Source organism: Triturus cristatus, chromosome 10 (assembly GCF_964204655.1).
Source record: "Triturus cristatus chromosome 10, aTriCri1.1, whole genome shotgun sequence".
NCBI lineage: Eukaryota > Metazoa > Chordata > Amphibia > Caudata > Salamandridae > Triturus > Triturus cristatus.
Window position 1 is genome coordinate 510,570,438 of NC_140593.1, and position 26,893 is coordinate 510,597,330.

General features: G+C 41.2%; 1 protein-coding gene across 2 annotated transcripts in view; it reads left to right on the plus strand.

Annotated features, from left to right (window-relative positions):
- The window catches only part of LMBR1 (limb development membrane protein 1), a 753,627-nt gene that overhangs the window by 438,014 nt on the left and 288,720 nt on the right, over window positions 1–26,893 (plus strand). For both annotated transcript variants that reach the window (XM_085631970.1, XM_085631971.1), the window contains exon 8: window positions 8,107–8,171. In XM_085631970.1, coding sequence (XP_085488096.1) covers window positions 8,107–8,171 — 65 coding nt within the window. The remainder of the gene's footprint in view (window positions 1–8,106; window positions 8,172–26,893) is intronic.

Consider the following 26,893-nt stretch of genomic DNA (forward strand, 5'->3'; position numbering starts at 1 on the left):
TGCTAAACTCAATCTGATTTATGAAGATGACATGGTTTTCCTTTTAAAAAAAACCCTAATGGTTTGCAAAGATTGGTTGTCTTATATGTACATTGTATTACTTCCCTTGTTTTGCAAATGTCATTTGTCTCTGATAAAACCAAAACTCAAATATGCCGGCTCTGAATGCCTACACTATTTGATATGGTTAGTGCTTATGTTTGGTGATTTAATAATACCACCACACTTCATTTTGTAGAAAATAAATTTGTTAAAAGTATTCTGGTTTTACTCCAAGGATTGTCCAACAATGCAATGCATGCAGAGCTATCACTCCCATATACTGAAAGCAAAATTAAGCTGGTGCCAATGACACAGTGGATGGTATGGTGAAAGACAAAAATATTTTTCACCACATTGACTACAGGATGTTCTGTAACAAAAGGAAGCATGCAAGTTTCCATACGTTCAATTGCTAAAAGTGGTAATTGCACAAATGGGAAGGCCTAGTATTGTGTGAGTCCCAGAATGTACCAGTAATCAAGATCTCTATTGCCCCAAATATTATGTCTAGGGATGAAGCAGCGATGAGGAGAAAGGTCTCTCTTAGAGCTAACCTGTAGTATTAGATCACTAGAAGGCTGTAAGAAGTTCTTATATTGAAAAAAGGAATGATTATCAAATGTTGACGTCCCGGTTGCTGGCAGGGGGGACTCCAAGCCCCTGCAAGGAGGGGCAGCAGGCACCTTAGCGCTATTGAGCACATTCAACTTCCCTGCTTCACGTGACATGCCCGGGCAAAGGGCACGCCCTTTGTGCGCCCCTCAACACCAGGAAGAGGTAGGGCCATATCCCTTGGCCCGTTTAGAAGAACCCGTTGGTGCCAGTTCCTGCACTTTATATCTGTAGCTATTCTCTAAGACCTAATTGCAACTTGCTGTCTGCAGGCCCTCATGTGCTTTTAACATATGTCGAGAGATCTCTGTACCTGTTTATATTACTTAAGTCATTCTCCCGGCTTGCTTATTCCTGGACCTGGAAATACCTTACTCTCTGATCTGGGGGGTTGGGTTTTTTTGCAGTGTTTTCAGCTATTTAGTATTTGCCTTGGTAATACTGTCCGCTATGGGGAAGAAAAATGCGGTTGAACTACTGCTGGGTGTTCGGCAAGAGCTGAAGGTGGCTAGGCATACAGTCGAGACTGCACCCTCTAAGATATAGCCAACTGAAATGTGGAAGTCAAAGATCTACTCAACGAAGAGAGGAAAATGTAATCTGCTAAAAGTAGAATAACTCATTTTTGCAAGGGCTACTTCAACTCCGAAAGTGGCTCCAGCAACAGACTCGATCTGCAACCAAGAAAGGCTCGGTATCCAATTCTTCAACTGGAAAGAAAGATCTTGGTCCTACAACTATAACCAATGAGTCTGGGTCACAACCTCCTGTCCCACACAAGACCAGCATTTTGTACTTGCAATGAAGTGAACAAAAGCCCACAGACTGTTATGCTGCCTGTCTTAAACACTTCAAGCTGCACCAATCTACACGCCTGCTTGAGCCCCGTTGAGTTGATCCAAGCTTCTCTTAACTTTAATCACCCTAACTGAGCAGATAACAGACATTAGGTCAGCCTTGGATTGCATAAGAAAATAATTTTGTGATCTTAAAAAGGCAATTGTGTTGATGACCACATGATTGTGTGACCTTTAGGAGGCAGTGAAGAAATTTGTTGATCTATGCCTAAGTCATAGGTGCAGTGGCAAATTTGGCCACTGTGATTCAACACCTCCAACTCAGCAGGGCGATTGCACTGTACGTGCTTGTTTGACTTTTATTGCAAGCAAAGCTCCTCCCCGGAATGTTATTGGTTCTAATGTTACTAATGGGATGTCACAATTAGGCTGTTTTGAAGGGATTGAGGCTGAGGGTCCCAATATTAAACGCAGGTGAAGGGTATTGCATCCCCTAAACGTGAAGGCCTCTCTTGAATCTATCACTGACATAGAGGATGAGACAAGAGGCATCTAAAGATTGGCATTTGACCCTTTAAAATCATGGTCAACAGCCACTTACAACTAGCATCTATTACTCTTGCTTGTGGTTTGTGCCCCTGCAACAGTAGATCTAAATCTGATATTCATCGCACATATACCTTTACAAGAGGCGCATGCAGCAGTAGAATAGATTGTTATCCTTGATTTAGACCTGTGATTGCCTATGGATCATAAGACCCATAATGTATTACACCTGGGCAAATTGTTTATGGATAAAATTACTACTTACATTCGTTCTAAGACCCCACTGTCCCTTGTTAACAGTGGAATATTCATCAAGTAGCTTAAATTTGTATCCAACCATGACAAATTATTACAGATTTGTGACACTTTTAATTTTATCTTGGGCCCTGTTGTGGGCTGTACTATGTGGAAGACTCCATTCATAGATTTACATTCTTCCCTATTTGACTTTGAAAATACTATGTACTAAAGAATTGTATCCCCTCAGACAGCTGGCATCTAAGATTACACCATGATGTACCAGTGTCTGCCATAAGGCAAAATGTGGTTTAATTAAAGCTATTAACAACCAACAGCAGATAAGGGCTGCTAGATTTATTTACAAACAGGTCACTTCCACCTCCAAACAGAATTGGATAGATTCTAACTGGCTTGATCTTGTAGCAACCTCTAAAACCTGAGACACATCAGCATTTTGGCAAATTCTAGCTTATGGCAGCCTCTCTAACATGTTTAGATATACCTTTTTGCAGGATTATATTCATCACATAAACTGGATGATGCAGAAGCACTACTTCGAGAGGTTTCTATGAATCGAGGGGAATTTCTGGGTTAAATGATGACGGGTTGTTAAAACTGGTTTTTTTTTCCATTAGATGATACGCTAATAGGTGTTAAACACATGCAAGCTGGAAAAGTCCATGGACCTCAAAGTGCCCGGGACCGTTACTGTTCTTAGCCACAGTGTGGACTCCCTACATTAATTACCTGTCCATTAGAATCATGGCTGGGGATAGGGTACCCAACTCATGGTGTGTTGCAGAAATAATACCCATTTTTAAAAAGGTGCTAAGGGGCACCCGGGAAATTATGCCAATAAACCTGATTGACAGCCTACAAAATGTATTTTGTCACCAAGTTTAGAGATATTTTTTTCCCTTTCCAGGCTGAATTCCGAAAGAACGTGAGCTCAACATACCAGATATTTTGGTTCAAATGAATCATGTGGAAATATCTGTAGCTGACTAAGGACCACCTGTACGTGGCATTCCTTGGCCTAAGGGCAGTGTAAAATCGTGTCCCTAGATAACATTTATGGTCAAAGTTAGGGGCATAAGTGCAGATCTTTTAGGCATTCTCAGTAGACTCCATGAGGAAAGATTTGCCCAAGTGAGGTGGGGACAGATGGGAGAATTAACTGACACATATCTATAGGGAGAGGGTTACGTTACGGCTGTGTGCTAATTCCCCACTCCTTTTTCCCTATATGTTAATGCCGTCATAAGCTTCCTTAGTGGCTGCATCCATGACTCCCCAGAATTGAATGGCTCACCCATACCAACCCTTTATTTGCAGACGATGCTCTTATCCCTCATACACCAATAGGTCTGCAAACCCTGTTAAACAAATTCTCAGATATTTGTGATCTGAGGGACTTAGACGCGAATACATCAGAAGCAAAGTATATGGTATTAAACCCTCTTAAATCATTTAGAGGTGGCTTCTCACTGAAGGGCTCTTCACTTCAGAGGGTTGAAAATTTTGACTATCTCTGGTGTAGGCTAGACAACTCTCATACCTGTAAATCATTCATTAACAAAAGTGGGGAACAAATTCCCATTGGTCTTTTGCAATTGCTAAGAAAGTTAGTCACAACACCTCGTTCTGCATCAACTGTTTTGAATTGTACCACACCAAAGCCTAAATCTGGGGGTTTGGGAATAAGAAACAGTTGGTAACCAAAGAGAATAGTGTGATAAGGTCATTATTTAGTTTATTCTTAAGTACACCTTTTGTCCCACTATTTTTTGATACAGGGCTTAAAAAGGTGGGTGACCTAGTTACTCATAAGCCTCTTCTTTATTGGATTAGGTTGTGGACCACCCCCAAATAATGTGCATATAGGAGACCTTGCTGAGATATCGGAAGTGGATAAATCGCACTACAACTTTGGTTGCATCACATGAAATCCTTTTTCCAGCTATGCTTGTGAATACTGATATATTTTAGCTGGTTAAGGAATTCATTTTCCATGGTTCTTTTATACATAAGCTGTTTAATACTTTTTATTGATTGTTTATGAAATGCACTCATGTCTGATCCTTGTTCATAAGAGTTTTTTTACTTTGTATATAATTTTTAACTGTGATGAAATATATTGCTTGATGTTTTCTTTTACGTGTTATTCCCCCCCTCCCCACAAAAAAAACTACATTTATTAATTAATTCAATATGTTAGTTAACGCCTCTACGAATGGGTTTATTGCCTAAACTGCCACAATTTCCACAGGTTAAGACGTCAAGTAATGATTGTCCCTTGCATACACAGTGCTATATCTCTGCAAACAGCACATTTCAGTCTTTTTGTTCACTTTTTACATATGGGTTAAAGTAACGCTTGACTTAAGTTATAGGGATATTGCAAATCACTGAGGAGTTCCGTGACCATATAAAGAAAACAGGCTGAAGGCTTATTTCCATTAGTTCATGGAACTCTCAGGTTTTCCTCAATGGCATTTGTCTCCTGGTTTAGTTCCAGTGTCACTTTACTGTGCGGCATAAAACTACATTGTATTCAGTATAGCCTTGACCACAATCCAGTTTTGCTGTAGATACTTCACAATTATATCAGTTTCACGTACTGGCTTTGCGCATCCCTGTTTCCTAGCTGCTGACATCCATTGAATTCTTTTGGGATAGTGTTCCAGGCTGCACATTCTTTATGGTGAAATTACACTGACAAATATCTCATGTTTTATCTGCATGTTTCCTATTTGTTTTTTGATTTAATATCAAACCTGAGTCACAACATATGGCAGTGTTTCACTCAATGTGTTTTAGGAGTTATTCTGGATTAATACAAAAGTCAACTTTTTCAAAAGGAAGATCAAAACTTAACTAATAAATCATGGCCTAAATATGAACTCATTCCATGATTTTGAAATAGCTCTAGCTCATTAATACATATAGTAATGAGAAAAGACGAATCCTATCCCAAGGCTCTTCATTCTCAACACATTCTTTCTGCCATAAAAGTTAATATCAGAAAGAATGTAGTCCCACTCTGCCCTTGGTTCCAAGCACAGGTGTATCATGTCCCTTTAATACAGAGGTTCATATATCTTTAAGTCCAAGCATATATACTTCACGTTCCCTTGTGGTAAAGTTCGCATGCCATGTAGTTTATACTCTCTGTTTGATACTCTTTGCAATGCTCCCAGATAATGTGATTCTGCATACAGAGAGAAAGTCTAGAGAGCCCAAACAAGACACAATTTCCCTTGTCTGCAATAGTTCCCTGGAACTCATCACACTCAGAGCTTATTGTAACATCATTGCAAAAGTGTGGTAGTCTCATACCTACTCAAGCTGGAACTAGTATTATTTCACTATCCATTGTTGTGTGTTTTCGATGTTTGATATACTTTCTTTAATTCTCAGTGGGTTCACAACGTCCATGTTATTTTTAGAAATGTTTATTAACTGTTTCTTTGAAGTGTAACTAATTTTAAAAACAACTTCTGTACTTATCAATACTTCTAAAAGGTGCCATTTCACTCCTTTTTAAATGTAATGATTCATATCTGTAACAGACCAAGACAGTGTTCATGTCAAACATATCCTTTACATTTAAATTTAGCTTTAAGGCCTCTAGGGTTTACTGTTTACTAATTTTCTCTCCACTTTGCTTATCCTTCTAGAAGTAACTTCTCATTATTTGTACCATCCTTTTCTTAAATAACCTCCAACCTGAAATCTGGGTTGGTTCAAGTTGTTTTTCTTAATTAAATCGGCTGGCTTATGGTGACTTTTTTGATTAAGTTTGCTTTGATTCTTGTGTTCCGTCCACCATCATTTCCCAGCTCTCTGGTTGGTCTGGTGTGTAGCCGATTTGTACATTATGTGCTGTAGTTGCAGGTTTTCATATCACAGGTCGTAAAACTTTAAATAATAATTTACTTTCCATATATTTGGGTGTTTTATTTAAATGGATTGAATTACACTGTTACTGCCTGATTAATGAAGAGATGGGAATTTCCCTTTCTTAGTGGTCTTTAAAAACTATTGACGGTCGTTTGAATGTTGGAGGTTTTGTGTTGATGACCAGATCTCTTATGTTCCATGCTCTGACATTCAAAGCGTGGTTTATGAATGAACAGATCTGCTAAATCCTTATAATTCTGTAACAGGAACCAGTGGCAATTGGTTTTTCCATTTAGAATCCCTAAAGAGACACCTACCCCACTGTCAATAACTTAAGAGAATTACATCAAGTGAGGAAAATATGAGGAGAAATAGCAATTTGAATTGATTGATAAGTTCCAAAAAATTAAGGACATTCTGGATTAGTCTTTGGAGAAGCAACAAATCTAGTGAGTAATGTCCTTGAGACATCAACGTCTTAAGAAGTCGGTTGACACCAAAACAGATTGAATGACCTATGTTACTAAATATTTTACCTGGAGCACAACAGTAAAAAAATGAGGCTATGGTATTGGAAGTGGTCACAGAAAAAGGCAGAGTTATTATAAAATGGTTACCCCTAGGAACCAAATGTTAATCACTAGGAAATGGACAGGATTTAGAGGTAGGGATCTTGAATGATGGTATTTAAAGATGTGGCTTTTAATGGCAATGGAAACCATTAATGCCTGAATACATGAGAATCTGCATATTCTGCAAAATGTGATTTCCTGATTATTTGGCTGATGACATTTGCAATATAACATGCTCTCTTAGATTTCAAATTCTGTACACAATTTTAGCAGGTTAATGTTATGATGCATTTATGATGGGAAAGGTAATCAAGACATTTGTGTTGAATGTCAATATAAGGAGTTTTCCCCATATCAAGGCATAAAAAGGAGGTTGAAGGTAGGTACAGTTACTTTCCTATGAAGGAGAAATTGGGTGGAGAATGTGAACTGGACGCAATGGAAAAAGTAAAGGATGATTTGGTTTCAAGATGTGCACTTTTTATGTTAAATGTATTGTGCCAATGACGTTGTGTACCACGAGTATCCCCAAAAAACTGATTATATTAAAGTCTTACGATAATGCCAGTGTGCAGGAGACAAAGAGGTTACTCTTAGTATTTCACAGTTCTCCAAATAAGGTGCTATCATACCTATCCACTACCTTATGCTCTTCTTAGACCTTTTTGATGAAAAAAGAGCTTTGTATTGAACTCTATGGCACAGTATTTATTGCCTGATGCCGGACAATGCATCATTGTGGTGATCCATTTTAAGAAGACTGTTAGCCGCATTCTGAATGCTGAGAGCAGCATTGTTTATTTCTACCATTATGCCTTTGTGTTTTGATATAGAATCTTTGCATGAAACCAAATCCTTATGATTAAGACAACTAGTTGTATTCATGCCATATGGGGACATCAACCTTTTTAATAATTTTTTGACCTGTTTTCGAAGGTATATAATATGAACAACAATTCTGCCATATCTGCATTTTTGCAAGGCAAGATGTGATTTGGTTTTATTCTCTGCTTTCAATAAAAGCATCTTATAAGTCTAGCACGAGGTTCTTGTGCAAACTGGTGGCATTCATACTTAAACCTATAATGTCTGATTGCCAAAATAAGCTGCTTCCCAATTAAATTGTTTCGTTCAGAATAATTCAAAGTGTTTGTTTTGGTGTGTGCAGGAAACTTGTTTGTATTGATTTATAATTTTCTTTTAGAGTTATACAATCTAAAATCTATATTTCATTGTCTAGTCACTTTCTGTATAAATTAGATTTTGGTATAGGAGGTTAAATGTCCAGACCCATTTTTGGTAGGGTACAAAAAATAAAATGAAAATGTGAATACTAATTGCCTAATTAAAACATAACTTTTTCTATAAGTACTATGAATATTCTTTCTCCTCAGTATGTACACCAGTGGGTCTTTCTCGAATGTTTACAGTGATGGGCCAGCTTTTAGTAAAACCAGCTGTAAGTATTCATAAAAAATGCAGTATATGATGGAATTAACTAATATTGTAATGCTTGTCATTGTTTTTACATTTAAACTTTACTTTTTAATACCTGCTTGAAAAATGTGGACTGTTTGTGAACACAATGGAACTGATATATTTCGTGGTACAGTTTAACTAATGGTATAATATGAGTAAATAAAAGCTATTGTCTCAAGTAATTTATATTGTAATTTATATCATACAAAGTCATATGAAACCATGGATGGTTATACAACACCAACTTTTATCTAAAGTATCTTTTTGCATTTGTTTGCATTGCATCACAAGGTGTAAAACATAATACGTAATAGCAGTAATACAACACTTCACAGTCTTTCATTGTCCAGTTTCTAAAATCCAGTAAATACATGCCAAAAACAGAACCAGTGCAGAGTGTTTTGGGAGTGGGGCAGGCTGGGGTAAAGAAACAAAACTGTAGAAAGTAGTTTACAGGAAGGGAGAAAATGGGGATAGATGAGAACTAGTTTTTTGCCATTTCAATCTATGAATCCTGTTTAAAATTGAGGTGAGCACATTCTCCAAATATTTTTTCTAATACGAATGTAAGCCAATTTTCTTGGATATCACAGATTTCAAACAATATTAGTGGTTTAAATGCATATAGCCACTAGCCTAATGTCGGGGGGCTTTTAATCTTTACATTTTTCAAGATCTTTCAAGGCGAACCTAGAAAATAACATCTTATCTGTTGTGGACCAATTGGGATTAAGAGTGGGAGGCAAACCAGGCTTGGTAGTCTTAACACTCTTCTCCAAATTTGTGAGGGGTGATAACAAAAGGTGGTTCCATATTTGCTACAGTTATAGATAGCTTATCATTTGTTCTCATCTTCCCAGATGAATCTTGCAACTATAACTTTTCACTCACTAACTACCATGAACTTTAACAGAAGTGTAATGGTTTTGAAAAGTAATAAAAGCAATTCACTATTGAAGCCCAACAAAAGTGAGTGAACTTTTAAAACACAGCTGAGAGAATTCTTCTAGTGTCCGCGCAATATTGACCTCCCTCCTCCATTTTATTTTATGTACTCATGCACTGCTTCTGACCTGTTATATGAGGCCTATTGTGCAATTCTGTCCCTCCTGACTAAGTCCAGAAGTCTAGCTAAAGTTAAACTTCATGTATAACCCACTGCAACCTGGTATGTCAATAATCCGTCTTTCACATGCAAATGTTTAAAAAGCTTTGTTTGAAGGGTAATTTGTACTGTATTTGTAATTCTCAAAAGATTTTAATTTTCCCACTCTGAAGGATTTTCCCCAAAGCCACCCAAACAAGCCTTTTCATTGTTCTATGGTTTCAAATAATTTTATAAGTTTATCCCACTCAGCTCATGGCGTTTTGGAATTTTCAGTGTATGGACTTCAACCATCTAAATCCTTGGGAAAGCGGCAAAGATGCAAAATCTATTATACGGTTTCCTTCGTGTCACATGGTTCAACAAGAGAGCACTTAAAAGAGCAATTGATTCCTTTGGACCATATAGGATCACTTTATTTCATAAATGCAGCTGCATAATATTGCTCCGGACTGTGTGAGTCCACCCCTCTGTGATTTTTCTGACTTACTCTGAGTTTTTTCCATGCTCATGCTAAGTATATTATTGTGTAGTTGCAAGCATTGGAAATCTTTTGTGAGGCCTGTCTGGAAGAGGAAAAAGCACTAAAGAAGTACTATCATTTTAATAATAGTTATCCAGTATTGGGGTATCTTTCATAGATTCACATGCTTAGAATCATCCCCGCCGACGAGGTGGGAGTCTCGCGGTACAATAAAATATATACATAATAGTCATAAAAAACATTATACAATAGGCTGCTATGGACAGTAAAGTCACTACATTAGCCTACCTATCTTAGTCCTTTTGTAAAAAGAACCACATTTGGAACACAGCCAATCAGGCTGCAGCACAGTCTTAGAACCCTCAACAGAGAGGCAAAGCCTCAGATTTTCTACCGCATGTCGTGTGACAGGGAGTCTCCCTGAGCTCTGCTCAGTTTTCTTCACCTTTGGTTGAACTTTGTGAGTAGCTATGTCTGATTCTTCAAAGAAAAGCTTGTTTTTGCCTTGTTCTTCATGTGGGAAGAAGAGACTACATTTTGGGGATCCCCACAAGGAATGCATTTATTGTCTTTACCCAGCTCACAAGGTTAAAGACTGCAGGATTTGTAGAACCTTCCCTGCCAAAACTTTGAAGAGCAGAGAAGGAAGATTGCTGGTTTGGCTGGAGAAATTGAAGGCTACATCTGATGTCGTTTCAGGAGATGATGGCAGTGTTAGTCCTCAGGCGTCCACCCCTCTGGCCAAAAAGAGGGATAGATCTGATGATCCCCCTGAGCGACAGAGTAAGACCTTGAAGAAGCCTCACTCTGAGACTGGTCACTCTTCCTCTAGAAAAGAGAAGCTTTCATTCTCTTCAGAGGTGAAACCTGCTGAAAAAATGAAGATTTCAGTGAAAACTGCCTCAAAACAGCAGAAAACTCATTCTGAGTCTGTCAGGATCCCGTCGATGTCGGAAAAAGCACCGTCGACGATGAAATCTCCTCAGATGGCGAGTGATTCCTCGTCGTCGACTAAGAACATCCCATCGTCGACGATCGCTTCGTTGTCGATGGCACCGGCGACGATTATATCATCGCAGTCGACGATGCCATTCTCGTCGACGCCTACCTCGTCATCAAGGGTGCACATGCTGTCTACGGTTTTGACGTTGTCGATGGTTCAACTCCCGTCGACGGGTCCACCGTCCACAATGATACAACTCTCGTTTCGGGTCCACCACCGACAACGATACAACTCCCGTCGACGAGTCCACCGTCGACAACGATACTACTCCCGTCGAGTTCACCGTCGACGACAGCAGCGGCGACGACGACAACATCGACGATGGTTTTTCCATCGATTACAACGTCGACGGTAGCTTCTGTTATGGCTATCTCGGCTGATACTGGCTCACCGTCTATGTACATCTCGTCGACGCTGAAGCGTAAAAGGCCTACATCTTTACAGATCACGCCAGTTTTGACATCAAAATTATCGTCGTCATTCCCATCTTCAAGAAACTATTACCAGGACGTTTCTCTTTTTAGCCCAGCCCGTAACCCTTCTCAACTCCGGATTAAAGACCAGGATAAAGACGATGAGGAAGAGTACTATGAGCCTTGTGAGTCTCTGTGAGGTCCTCAAGGGACTTCATTTCAGCAAGAAGCTATGGTGCAAATGCCTATGGCCTTGATGCAGGATCTGACTGCTATGTTGAGAGATTATCATGCACGTTTTCCTCCAGCAGCGCCTGTTCCAACACAACCTACTACGCCTACGGTTTTGCAGATTGCAGGTCCTTCTGCCCCTATCAATGTACCTCAGGAGGTTTTAACTGCGCAACATTTAGTCCAAGATGATGATGACGATACTGTGGCTGAAGATGGGGAATTACTAAACTCACCCACAACTGTGGATGAATGGGATGAATACTTGATTCCTACGCCATCCTCACCATTTCCTCAGGCAGTTGATTCCCCTCCTGAAGATATTGGAGGTTTTCACGCAATTATGGAGAGGGCAGCAACCCAGTTTCATCTTCCTGTATCTGTGAAGCAAACAGATTGTTTCCTTTACGATTTTAAGGACCAGAGTAGGAAGTCCGTACGTTCTATCCCTATAATAGATCATATCTGGGAAGAAGGAACTCAAATAATCAACTCAATTTTCAGTGCCTTCGATTCTCCCTAGAATCGATAAGTACAAAGCACTGGATAATGCGCCTGCTTGCCTGTCCGGACATCCTAGACCAGATTCCGTTATTTCACAGGTGGCTCAGCGTTAGTCTTGGAATCCATCCATTCCTGTGACAGCACCGCCAGATAAGGATGGGAGTGTAAGGGTTCTCAGGGTTTTCTGCAGGAGCGTCAGGAACCTGAAGATTAGGTCTCAGTCCTCCCCTACGGCCTTCCGACTCTATCAAACACTAGAGTATCGGATGACACGCCAGGGGAAAACAGGGAAACAAAACAAGGGAAGGTGGGTGTGACTTCTGTGGTGTGGCTGTCGCTGGATCAAGGATGAGGCTCTTCTCCGCTGTAATATAAAGGCCTGGTTAACTTCAGTTGTCACAATGTCATCTATAGATATCTAGACATCACTAACCCTGGAATCCTACATACCAATGGTGGGTCTGTCACCTCCAATCGGAAGCAGTGTGAATCTTGGGAAGTTCAGGCCGGGATTTCCTATACCACACAAAACAGATGATTCAGAGAACAACCCCCTCTACTGAAAATATATGGCTCTCCTCAAACGAATAACTCACCCTACTAATCAACAATAGAATCATAGGTTCTCCAGCTATGGTCCATTTGACATGTTAAAATGAGGTTCAAATCAGGTGTAGGTAGAGAGCTGTAGAAGGAACAAAATAACACTTATTACCCCCACCCAAACTGTATTTACTGAAGATAAAATAAAAGGCAGCGCACAGCGCTGTTACCGTGCTTCGGTTGTACAGCAGTTACAGGCACCGTGGTCCACGCTAGCGTCCCCTACGGACTTCAAGATTCTTCTCCCACTTCTGCCCCGTGGGAAATCTCACTATACTGCGTGGTGAGTAGACAGGTCTTACCGCAGAGAGGCAGTAAGGAATATACTTGATGTGATGGCACAAACTGCGGGCCATGCGCCAGCGAGGCGTGACCGTCCACAGGGACACGTAACAAGAGGCGGAGACTATTGAGGGATTAACAAGGGGGTGTGTGAGAAACTCGAAACAAAATACACGGGACTGAATATGTCTATTACTGTCTTTAAGGAAGGAGAGATTAGTGGGGCAAAGTCATGGGAACTAGGAAACCCCCCTCAGGATGTGGAGACGAAAGGAAATGTGCTGCAACATGAAGGGGATTGGTAAAACTCATGCTTCACGCCGCAGCCAAGGAGTTGAAGCAACAACGAGCACAACGGGAACAAAGAGGCACAACGGGAACAAAGAGGCACGAAAACCGTGCCGAATTTGGAGGATCACGACTCTGTTTAGAGAGCGTCTCCACCGAGAACGCCAGAAACGCGGGCATTACCCGCAAAACGCTCAAACGCCCAACACGACTTCCGGAAGCAGGAAGCAACAAGTCGGAAGTCAGGCAACGCGAACCAGGGACGGAAACAGGGCTCCAGGCTAGAACGCTAAGCGCGTTCGAGAGCGCTTGGGGACCTTATATACTGGACCGTCTTCCGATTCGAACCTCTGGGCATGACAGGGAGGCGCCTTGATAATATTGGTAAGCGTTTCATCACCATTTACCTACCTGATGACAAGAAGCAGGAGGCAAAGAAAATTCTTCTTGAAGGAGAAAGGGCTGCATCAGAAATTATTGATATTTCTATGGACCTAGCCTCCTTGGGCTTTCGTCAACTTGCCGGAGAAGCAGCCCTTAGACGTCGGGGATGGTTGAAATCTACCACCTTCCGCCCTGAGGTCCAAACAAAGATTTTGGACATGCCATTTGATGGTGATATGTTATTCGGTAAACATATAGATGAGGCTTTGCAAGACATCACAAAAGATACTGACCTTGCCAGAGCCCTTGGCACCTTACAATATCGGAAGACTCCTTTTCAGGGAGCTAGGGGCAGAGGATCGTATTCCTTTCGTGGTGGCTATCAAAGATACCAAAACCAAGGCAATCAGGGAAGATATAATTAGCAACAGCAGCAGATCTACAGAAACCCTCCAGCTGCCGCTTATTGACAGCAGAATAGAAGACATCAGCCTCAAGGCAGGGATTCTGCTAGAAAGCAGCGACGACTTCTTAGCACCTGCAGCAGATCTGCCACACCTTATTTACAGGATTCCGAATGTATCCCGCCATCTCAACAATTGGAAAAGATTAACCACAGACAAGTGGGTCTTGGATATTCTCAAATTTGGGCATACCCTGGAATTTGTCATTAACCCCTCCTCATCCACCTTTAAAGAAACCTCCTCCACAACTTGCTCTTCTCAGGAAGGAAACAAAAACCATGCTCTCGAAAGGAGCGATAGAAAGAGTGCCCCGCTCTCAGGTGGGGAAAGGGTTTTATTCCCGCTTTTTTCTAATAAAGAAAAAGTCAGGGGAATGGAGACCTATCCTGGATTTAAGAAAGCTGAACAAATCTCTTCAAAAGAAATCCTTTCGCATGGTCACGCTTCAAGAAATCCTTCAGCTTCTGGACCATGCAGATTTCATGACAACATTGGATCTCCAGGATGCATACTTCCACATCCCCATTCACCCCAAACATCAGAAATTCCTTTGTTTCACTGTGGCAGGTGCTCATTTCCAATTCAAAGTCCTCCCCTTCGGCCTACGCTCATCCCCGAGAGTCTTTACGAAATTCCTGCCCCGGTGTCTGCTCACCTCAGACTTCAAGGCATACAATTATTCCCTTATCTGGACGATTGGCTAATAAAGGCTCCTTCCTTTCGGCAGGCTTCTCGAGCAACTTCCACATACCATCAACTATTTCAATCCCTGGGACTGTCCCTGAACATTCAAAAATCAGTTCTTTGTCCTTCTCAAAGAATTAAATTTCTAAGGGCAGTGTTGGATACTATCTAGGACAAGTCATTCTTGTCCAAAGAAAGGCAATCACGTCTGATTTCTCTGGCATCAGAACTCTTAAGAAGAAGGTTCGCTTCTGTGAGAATCATCAAATCATTCCTGGGAATACTATCATCAGCAATTATGTCAGTGGCTGCAGATCTCGGGGTCGTTCGATGACCTAGTGGAAATAACTCCAGTTATGCGAGAAGCGCTGTTCTGGTGGCTCCGCTCCAAGAATGTCTCAATCAGGCTCAATTTTCTTCCTTCCGTGCCAGAGTTCATCCTCACCTCAGATGCCTCCTTAGAAGGGTGGGGTGCACACCTTCAAGATCTTTGCATAAGAGGAAGGTGGTCCGCTGCTATGGCGAAAATGCATATCAATTTCTTGGAGCTTTGCGCTATTTTCCTGGCGTGGCATTCCTTTATCCCAAGGCTTCAAGGGTCAACAGTTCTTATCAGAACCGACAACACCACTTGCATGCACTACTTAAGGAAGGAGGTATCAGTTCACACATTCTGTCTCAAGAAGCTCAAAGCATTTGGGAATAGCTGCTGTCTCACAGTATCACGATCAAGGTGGAGCATTTGCCGGGAATTCACAACACTTTAGCGGACACTCTGAGCAGGACCTCGAAGTCCTGTCACAAATGGGGGTTGGATCAATCAGTCGTGGAACATATATTTCGGATGTGGGGCAACCACATCTGGATCTCTTTGCCTCCAAGAACAATCGGAAGTGCCCATTCTTTGCCAGTTGGGAACCGGAGAAGGGCTCGTGGGCGAACGCTTTCATGATGAAATGGACAGGGATCTTTGCTTACGCATTTCCCCCCTTTCCGTTGATCCCAAGACTTCTACGCAAGCTCAAGATGGAACCATGTTGCATGATTCTCATTGCTCTGCGGTGGCCGCATCAGCATTGGTTTGCGTAGCTTCTCCTACTGTCCAAACGCAAACCATACCGCCTTCTTGCAGTTCCGACCCTGTTATCAATGAGCAAGGGCCAGATTCTTCATCCTCGTCGAGTCCAATTGCTTCCTTATGCATGGTTTCTGGATTCACAGAATTCAAGGAGATAGATCTACCTCAGGATTGTAGAGATATTCTTGCTAGGGCAAGAGCTCCTTCTACCTTAAAGACTTATGTTTTGAAATGGAAACGATTCTGTGCCTGGTGCGCTGACAGGGATATACATCCTGTACGATGTTCTCCAGATAAAGTTCTGCCTTATCTCCTATCGTTATCTAAGTCTGGTCTTATGTTTACTTCTGTCAAGTTACATTTAGCGGCTATCTCGACCTACAGACATTCTGCAGGAGCTGCATCCCTTTGCTCTAATCGCTTGATCAAACAATTTCTAAAAGGGCTGTTCAGAACTTTTCCACCCATCAAAGCCCCTCCTCCAGAATGGAGGCTTAATCTGGTGTTACAACAACTCATGAAGCATCCATTTGAGCCTGTTCACAAGGCTGACCTCAAATACCTCTCTTGGAAAACGACACTTTTAGTGGCACTCACCTCTGCTCGGAGAGTCGGTGAAATCCAGACCTTCACTATCAAACACCCTTTTTTGAAATTCACCAACGATTATGTCCTCCTCAGAACCAATCCAACGTTTATTCCATCTTAACGAGCCTGTTATACTGCGTTCTTTCTTTCCCCATCAGTCTTCCTCTGCTGAAAAGACTTTGCATACCTTGGATGTTAAAAGATGTCTGAAATTTTATATTTCACGTACTGTGTCCATCATTAAGTCGGATCAATTGCTTATTTCTTATGGTGGTCAAAAGCCAGGAACAGCAGTTACGAAATACACTATTGCGAGGTTGATTGCATCAACTATCCAATTCTGCCATAATAAACCTGGACATACTTTATCTGCGAAACCAAAGCCTCATTCCACAGTGTCCTCATCTACTGCTCTTTTTGCCGGAGTGCCTATAGAGAAGATTTGCCGTGCTGCGACCTGGAAAACTGTGCACACTTTTACACGGCATTACTGTCGGGATCTGGCGACAGAGGCTGAATCAACTGTGGGTCAAGCAGTGTTGCAAAACCTTTTTAAATAAGATAAGCCTCTGTAAGGAGGTGATTATGTTATTACATGTTCACATATACATGGTGTATTGTTTATTCTGTTTTCATACTATGCTTCATATATATTTATATATATATATTTAAAAACAACAATTGATGGACAGAATGCAGAACAATGTCATACATTCACCCCAGTACAGAGATCTGGGCCTAAATCCATCGTTTTTTTGCTCACCATGCTATTCCAGTTTGAACCCAGCCATATGCAAATCAGTCTTGACCCTGTGCCCCATGGGAACAGTCCAGCCCGAACTGCCAAGCCAGGTCCTCCCTGGACTGGAAACAAGCATCCTAGGACCGGTTTCGGGCTTTCAGCCCTCGTCAGCCAGGATAGCTTGATTCCAGTGGCATGGAGAGCAAGGGACTCACGTCTGAGCATACCCTTCCCACTCGGGGTGACTAATGCAAAAACAACAATTGATGGACAGAATGCAGAACAATGTCATACATTCACCCCAGTACAGAGATCTGGGCCTAAATCCATCGTTTTTTTGCTCACCATGCCATTCCAGTTTGAACCCAGCCATATGTAAATCAGTCTTGACCCTGTGCCCCATGGGAACAGTCCAGCCCGAACTGCCAAGCCAGGTCCTCCCTGGACTGGAAACAAGCATCCTAGGACCGGTTTCGGGCTTTCAGCCCTCGTCAGCCAGGATAGCTTGATTCCAGTGGCATGGAGAGCAAGGGACTCACGTCTGAGCATACCCTTCCCACTCTGGGTGACTAATGCAAAAACAACAATTGATGGACAGAATGCAGAACAATGTCATACATTCACCCCAGTACAGAGATCTGGGCCTAAATCCATCGTTTTTGCTCACCATGCCATTCCAGTTTGAACCCAGCCATATGCAAATCAGTCTTGACCCTGTGCCCCATGGGAACAGTCCAGCCCGAACTGCCAAGCCAGGTCCTCCCTGGACTGGAAACAAGCATCCTAGGACCGGTTTCGGGCTTTCAGCCCTCGTCAGCCAGGATAGCTTGATTCCAGTGGCATGGAGAGCAAGGGACTCACGTCTGAGCATACCCTTCCCACTCGGGGTGACTAATGCAAAAACAACAATTGATGGACAGAATGCAGAACAATGTCATACATTCACCCCAGTACAGAGATCTGGGCCTAAATCCATCGTTTTTTTGCTCACCATGCCATTCCAGTTTGAACCCAGCCATATGCAAATCAGTCTTGACCCTGTGCCCCATGGGAACAGTCCAGCCCGAACTGCCAAGCCAGGTCCTCCGTGGACTGGAAACAAGCATCCTAGGACCGGTTTCGGGCTTTCAGCCCTCGTCAGCCAGGATAGCTTGATTCCAGTGGCATGGAGAGCAAGGGACTCACGTCTGAGCATACCCTTCCCACTGGGGGTGACTAATGCAAAAACAACAATTGATGGACAGAATGCAGAACAATGTCATACATTCACCCCAGTACAGAGATCTGGGCCTAAATCCATCGTTTTTTTGCTCACCATGCCATTCCAGTTTGAACCCAGCCAATTTACATATGGCCATGTCTGAACTGGGGTGGCAGAGTGGGCTAAAGAACGGTGATGGATCAAACCCGGATCTGTTGACTGGGTGTGAGTGTTTGATTGGTTCTGATGCTCCGTCCATCACCACCCCCTTTTGTACCGCTATATATATATTTATGCATGCGTTCTAATGCTTCCCCTTATTTGGGTTAGAATGTTATATTGCATTACGAGGTATCTATTGTTTTTCTTATGATACCCACCATTCACTATACAACTAAGGATTTTTGACTGCTAACTATTCTGATTCTAAGCATGTGAGCCTATGAAAGATACCCCAATACTGGATAAGAAAACAAGTTACTTACCTGTAACTTTAGTTATCCTTTATTGGTATCTTTCATAGATTCACATGCGACTCACCCGCCTCATCGGTGAGGCTTACCTTATTACCTATACATATTATTGTCACTTGTGCTACGGAAATCTGAGGGTTTGCCTCCCTGTGGAGGGTTCTAAGAGGGTGCTGCAGCCTGATTGGCTCTGTTGCAAATTTGGTTATTTTTACAAAAGGACTAAGATAGGCTAATGTAGTGACTTTACTGTCCATAGTAGCATATTGTATAATGTGTATAATGTTTTTTTATGACTATTATGTTTATATTTTATTGTACCGCGAGACTCCCATCTTGTCGGCGGGGATGATTCTAAGCATGTGAATCTATGAAAGATACCAATACTGGATAACTAAAGTTACAGGTAAGTAACTCGTTTTCTTATGCAGCCTACCATTGAATTACAAAAATAGTCCTAGGCCTTGAACTTTTTTTTATTTTGACCCATAATTAGACGTACTTTAGCCTGTACAACAGAGAGATGTTAGCAGTTTAGATTTCCCAATTACCTCTAAGATGCGTCTATTAGTGCAGATTGCATCTTCTTTCTTCCAGCTCGAAATTATATGTATATATATATATATATATATATATATATATATATTACCTACTGGCGGTCGCCAGTAGGTAGTTATAGTTAGGACCACGTTTCCATAGGAAAACCTCAACATTCTATTTTGAATAACTTTGGCGCCGGTCGACGAATCCTCGCGAATTTCTCAAAATAGGTGGGGCGCTACGCTCCGCTCCTACCCTGAAAGTCTCGGGGGGATTCGTCAAGCGGGGGCTGAGATAAAAGGGGGGTCCCAAAACGCGTTTTTCCCATGCATTTTTCCATAGGACCTTTAGAACGAGCTACAGCCCGAACGGCTGAACAGAATTACTAGAAATTTGGCAGAGAGGTAGTCCCTAGGTCAAGGAAGTGCCTTTTGTAGGTTTGGTGTAAATCTGTTCAGTAGATTCTGAGAAAATAGCCTTTAAATCAATATATATATCTGAGCCCGCTTACGGTACGCTTACCGTACGCTTACCGTACGCTTACCGTAAGCTTACGGTGGCGTGCGCGAGCGCGATTCTGATTGGCTCTTAGATCTTAGTAAACATTCGAATCGGCCGAAACCAGGAAGCGGCGTCCGCCATTTTGTCTCTCGCACTGAGTGTTGTTTATCAAACATGATGGCCAAAAACATGTTACGGGGCTGTTTTGACAACTCCCTCCCACATAGTCATGTTGAGGGAGTCCCCAAACATCCCCCAAGAGCAAAAACGGTTTTATTTTTTTTTCGGCAATTTCGCGGGGTACGCTTACCGTACGCTTACCGTAAGCTTACCGTACGCTTACGGTAAAAAAATAAAAATAAAAAAAACACTATCCACACTTACCCCACCCCCTGTGCTTTTGGTGGCCGCAGGCCACCAAATGTGCAGGGCTTATTAATAGAGAAAAAAAACGTAATTTTGGCAACATGAAATTATAAAATCGAAATAAAAAAAACACTATCCACATTGACCTCACCCCCTGTGCTTTTGGTGGCCGAAGGCCACCAAATGTACAGGGCTTATTAAAGTTGATAAAAACCGTGCACGGAACGAACTGCGTTAAGTGGGCGCGCACGCCACAAATGGCGTAAAGTAACTTAGCATTTAAAAAACCGTACAAATTCACTGAAAAAACCATAGGTTTCACACACGTTATAGTTAGGAAATAGCATTTAAAAAACCTTGCTAATTCACTGAAAAAACCATAGGTTTCACACATGTTATAGTTAGCTGGACATTTTACTGATAAAAAACCAATGAAATTCCCCCGTTATAGTTACTGTAGGCAACTATAACTCACGCGACCGTAATCCTCTGCTGATGACATATGTGTCTTTATGAAAAAAAAATATTTGAAATATATGTATAGCTAAAATTAAATGGAAGAAGATATGGGCAAATAAGTGTCTAAATACAGTATTAGCATCAGCAGAGGATTGCGGTCGCGTGAGTTATAGTTGCCTACAGTAACTATAACGGGGGAATTTCATTGGTTTTTTATCAGTAAAATGTCCAGCTAACTATAACATGTGTGAAACCTATGGTTTTTTCAGTGAATATATATATATATATATATTTCTGGGTTAGGCCTCCGTCTGCCTTCCTCTGCAGAGGATTGCTGATAGTTGGCAGAGCATGCCGAACATAGGAATTTCTTAAATGCACAAATAAAGCGATCACTCGGAGGTCTGCAAACACCAGTAGTTGATTTTATTCCAGGTTACGCGTTTCGCTTGCACAGCAAGCTTGGTCACACAGTGATTCATGGGAAAAGACTGGAAATACAAAGGCAGTGTGGAAATCAAAGGAGGACCAATAGGTAGATGCATTTCTACAGCCAAAATGGCATCCATTTTGTAGTGTGGTATTACTACCTATAATTGTAAACAAATTGTCACTACAAATTGAAAAGGTGTATTCTGTCATACATACATTTCCAAAGTGGATCATAGGTCACACCAGTGAGATAAAATCAAATCAGATCAAGTGATAAACGGTGAGGCTAGATAAGGTAAACATCCGATTGCTCATATCAAACGACAGACCTGAGATTATACGGCAGCCATTTTGTAACGTTAAATTTCTAATACAAAGTGCATACAGTTCAACATTCTTATGCTGATTTCGCAATGCTCTCTGCATATATTTGTAGTACAACGCACACATATCGGCAAAGGAATAGCAGAGATGCCTTATTAAAGTCCTAGAGGTTTTCCTCTTGTTGATTTCACTCGGCATAGTGCCTTAGGGACCCTCTGACCCAGACTGTGATAGTGTAAAAACAGTCTGCTATAAAAGAGCCGTTCTACACGGCAAGGGACTAAACTATGTCCTTGCCATTTACATCGGGTCTGAAACTGTCAATATCTAAGATAAAACTGTTCTTGCAAGGTGCCCTGAGGAATTGACAACCAAGAAACTAGTCTCTACATTTCTCCATGTAGTTCGCCTTTCCCAGGACATCAACACTACACCTATTCGTCCACCAAGGAACAATTAAAAAGTATGTGTATGTGAAATAATCCCAAAATAAGAAATTGTAATGTAAAACGTTGACATAAGACTGAAGAGAGAATATAATTTAAGAAAAACCGGTCTCTTATCTGTCTAGTCGGGCCCTCCACCATAGCGATAGAAGAAAAGGGTAGAGGTGGATTTCAGTGAAGGTGGTTATCAGATTCTGCCCCTTCCTTTTCTCCTGTGCAGAAAAGAAAAGAAAAACATTTAAAATCCATGAGTGATCTCATACTTTGGATTACATTTTATGTCAAAAACTAAATCAAAAGTGCACAAGTGTACAGTATGCAAGGTAAAGACATATCTTACAACAGGAAGAATTATACAATCTATTATAGTGCTAATGCATTATTCATATAAATGAATGCTCATTTCTTCGTCTTGGTTTAGCCCTTCTGGGTTTTTAGTTTGAAGATTAATTACATGCCAGGATTATTTTTTGCGCAGGTGAAGGACTCTGTTGCCCCCTCTCTGTGTGTATTCAATCTGTTCTATTGCAAAGAAAGTCAGGAGGGAACTGTTAGAAAGATGGTACTCAGTAAAGTGTCTGGCCACTGGATGATGAGGGTCTTTGTTTGTAATGGCCCTCATATGTTCCAACACCCTTTTCTTGATGGCTAAGGTGGTACTGCCTACATATCTTTTCTTGCATGGACATTCGAAGATATAGATGATGAATATAGTGCCGCATGTGAGAAATTGTTTTATAGTTCTTTCTCGTGTAGAGTAAGTATTCCTCATGGAGCTATTCCTACAGCCCTTACAGTGGCTACAGGGGAAGAAGCCCTGAAGGTTGATCTGTGTGTTCAGGCTTTTGTTGGTACTGTCTCCTTTCACTAGGAAATCTTTGAGATTCTTCCCCTTCCTGTAAGTTATCTGAGGTCTATCCTGTATGGTATGGCCTATGACTGGATCACTGGTGAGGATATTCCAGTTCCGTGTTAGTATTTTGGATATTGCCTTGAACTCCTTACTATACGTGAGGATCTCTCTGGTTGTAGTATCTTCCTCAGTGTTAGTTTTGTCTCTCAGTGTTTCATCTCTTTCAATTCTATCACTTTTGTCTTTCGCTCTGTTCAAAACCCAATTGGTGTACCCTCTCTCTCGGAACCTCGTCATCATGTTCTCTTGTTCGTTCAAGAAACTTTCTTGTGTGCTACATTTCCTTCTCGCTCTCAGCATTTCACCAAACGGAATCTCCATTTCAGTGTTTCAGGGCGACTGCTGAGAGCGTGGAGAAGACTGTTTCCTGCTGTCGAATTCCTATGGAGTTTAGTGCTCATCCTGTTGTCTCTGACCTCCGCCACTACATCAAGGAATTCAATCTGCTTTTTGCTGATGGTTAAAGGTGTTGTTGTTGAGTTCTCTGATCATGTCTATTGCTATAGAAAAGACCACACAAGACCCAGTGTTTGATCTGCAAATCCGCAAGGCTTGTTTGTGGAACTGTGTTCCAAGAAGTCTACATAAGAGTAAAATTCATCTTTGGTATATGCTGGGCAATAAAGCAAGTAGATGAGCATTTGTCTGCTGGGCTGCTCCACAGGCTGGGCAGGCTGCACTACTCTCTGTGTGGGGCCTCCGTTTACAGATGAAAGATGCGAGTGACAAAATACCCAGCCTAAATTCTACATACAGAGATCTAGTAAATGATACTAGATCGGTAGGTAGATTTTGAATCTTGGTTCACATTTGTGGTTCAACAAGCAGCCCGATAAGCTGCCATTTACAGTTGAGCATGGAGCCTACTCTCTGATGAAGATTAGCTACCTACCTGGTGAGCTGGGGTGGAAACCAATGCGTTTAAGAACCTCTTACAGAAATTCCAACTTCACCAGGTCAAAGTCTTTTTCTGCATCTCAGAGTGCACTCAAACCTTAAGCGTGCATATACTTCTGGAATATGACCGTCTGAAAGATTTTCGGCATATAATTATTACTCTGGGACGACGCCTATTTGATTAGACCCTCCACCATTCCCAATCACGACACACAGTATGTTAGCCAGCATATCCCCTACTTGCCTTTTATAGCCCCTCAGCTGTCTCCAGTATGGATTGAAGGAAAAATCTACACACCCATGAACATGCTGTATTAGGTCATGCAAGTAGTGAACTCACAATCATTTTCATTATTTACCGACAACGCTTCAATTGACAAAAAAGTAATGTGACTTGAGTAATAAAGAAAATTATCCATGTTTAAATTGTACAAGAGAGTCAGCGTTCATGGATTCGAAATCTGTAGTGGCAATAATTTCATGCAGTTGTGAGGGAAATTCAACAAAAATGTTTTACTGTGACTCTTACAATAAGAGGTCTAATAGTTTATGAAAATCAGACGAAAACAGCAAATGACTAAACTTCATGAATTCATTACAGTATGCTCTCCACTTGCATGGATGGGCGTACCACACAAAACCACATCCATCCATTCAATGAGATTTGGATTGTCAGTGTTTTGTTTTGCATGGGGCACCCAACGTCCTAAGAAACTTAACAATAGCAGATATTTCAGTAGAGCAGTAGTGACCCAGGGGAACCTAGGGAAGTGTCACTTTCAAGTATGATAGTTGGTTTCCATATTCATAATGCCTTTCAAATGTCACAATATTGCTATAGATAAATGTTAAAAACACTAGTATCTCACATTCACATGCTGGAAAACAGAGAAATGTAGAAAATTATAAAGGTTTTCTGATGCCCAAAACAGTGGACCTATTAGTAGTATGAATTTGCATGACAAACATTTGTCTAAAATATTGGAAACACGGATACAGTTTTGATATTTTTCCCAGTTTGAGTTAGTGAAGTGTGGTGTAGGTGGGGGGGGGGGGTGTAAGGGAGCTGACACTAGGTTAAGGTTTACAACTTCTGCTGATAGCTTGGTTATGTAAATAGAGAGGTTCCTTGCTGATAATGGGTGTCTGGCATGGGGGTGGGGGCATAAGGTATTATATTGGGACAAATTGAATTACTACTTTGGTCAATAATTAGATTTGATGAAGTGTCCACTTTTAATGCTTTTAAAACCAGGAGCTAGGGGGAACTTGCAGATGTCCGTTAAGATGTGGCCTTGTGGTTTGGAGGACAGTGCGCAAAGACATTGACACATGATGACATATATAAATATATATATATATATATATATATATATTCACTGAAAAAAACATGGGTTTTACAGACGTTATAGTTAGGAATTAGCATTTAAAAAACCTTAGAAATTCACAAAAAAAAACATACGTTTCAGGGACGTTATAGTTAGTTGGACATTTGACTCATGTAGAAACCAGAGAAATGTGCCCGTTCTAGTTAGTTGAGCTAACTATAACCCGCGCGCCCGCAATGCACTGGTGATGACGTCACATATTACATCACTCATGACATGGTCAGTGACATCACTGATAACCTCATCCAGTGAATGAGTGTTTCTGTAAAGTGTAAATATTTTTCATATATATCTATGCCAAGGTGTATTGAAGAAAGAGTGAATTTACAAGTCCCTGAATGGATTATTTAGTAGGTGTGTGCCTGACTGTATAACTGAGTGATTGAACATGTGTTCCTGAATGTATGGGTTAGTGACTAAACTGTGTGAAAGTCTGTATTAGTGTCTCAGTTGGTGTATAAGCGGCTGCATGGGTTGGTGAGTAGCTACATGAGTGTCTATATGGTTATTGATTTGTTGTCTGAGGATCTGTATGAGTGCCTGAGTGAGTGAGTGGGTGGGTGGGGGTGGGGGTGAGTCTGTGCATACATGTCTGAGTGGGTGATTCACTGGTTGTATGGATTCAAACGTACATCTGGGAAGGGCTGTATGGGTGAGTTAGTGTGTGTATGGGTGTGTTGGTGAGTGAATGAATGTCTCACTGGTATATATGTGAGTAACTACATATGTTTTAAGGCAGTATATATGTGTGTGTTGGAGTATATAAATGACTATGTGAGAGTAAGTTATTTGAAGGAGTGGGTGTATAAAAGTCTGCTTGTATCAGTGATTGTATAAGACAGTTAGTATCTGCATAAATAAGTGATGTGGTGTGTGTATAAATAACGCAGTTAGTGTGTAACTGTATACATGAGTAAATGGGTATGTGATTGATTCTTTGCATGACTGACTAGGTGTGTGAGTAACTATGGATGAGTGGCGGACTGTGACTGTATGTATAGGTGTATGAGTGCATATTATAGTACTGTATTGATGAGTAACTGCATGTATAAGTGAGTGGATGTGAGTGTAGACCTAGGAAATAGTGGGTGGTTTGTAGTATCTGGCATTGTTGTGTGTAAGGTTTCAAAAATAATAGTCTGCATTTTAGAGTGCGTTTATCAAAGTTTATATTAGGCAATCAGTATGTGCATCAGATTATCAGGTGGATGATGTCATCAGTGATGTCATGAGTGATGTCACTGACCATGTCATGAGTGATTTAATATGTGACGTCATCACCAGTGCATTGAGGGCGCACGAGTTATAGTTAGCTCAACTAACTATAACGGGCGAATTTCTCTGGTTTTATATGAGTCAAATGTCCAACTAACTATAACGTGCCTGAAACCTATGTTTGTTTCAGTGAATTTCTAAGGTTTTTTAAATGCTAATTCCTAACTATAACGTCTGTAAAACCTATGGTTTTTTCAGTGAATTTCGAAGGTTTTTTAAATGTTAATTTCATATTTTAATATTTATAAAAACCTACATTGTTTCTATTTTTTTGTAATATTTTGGAACTCTATTATCCTTTTTTGTTTTTAATTTGAAAAGTATGTAATGTTTTATATCTTCAAAAAAAAGTATGTATATCTGTTTTTTTTTTGGAGAAAACTAAAGTCCCGTACCAGTAGTGTACCAAACTCCATCAGCACGCCAATCCTATCCGCCATATTGCTAAACTCGTAAAGGATGTGCATTTCGTATCCGACGGGTTCGTGGCACCGCATCCCACGTAACATCATATACGTATGTGGTCACGCCAGCTGCTACCTTGGTATGCGACGGGTACGCAGTACCAAGCTGCGCCTAACGTCATGTACGTATGGGGTCACGCCCACTGCGCGTTGCGTATGCGACGAGTGCACGC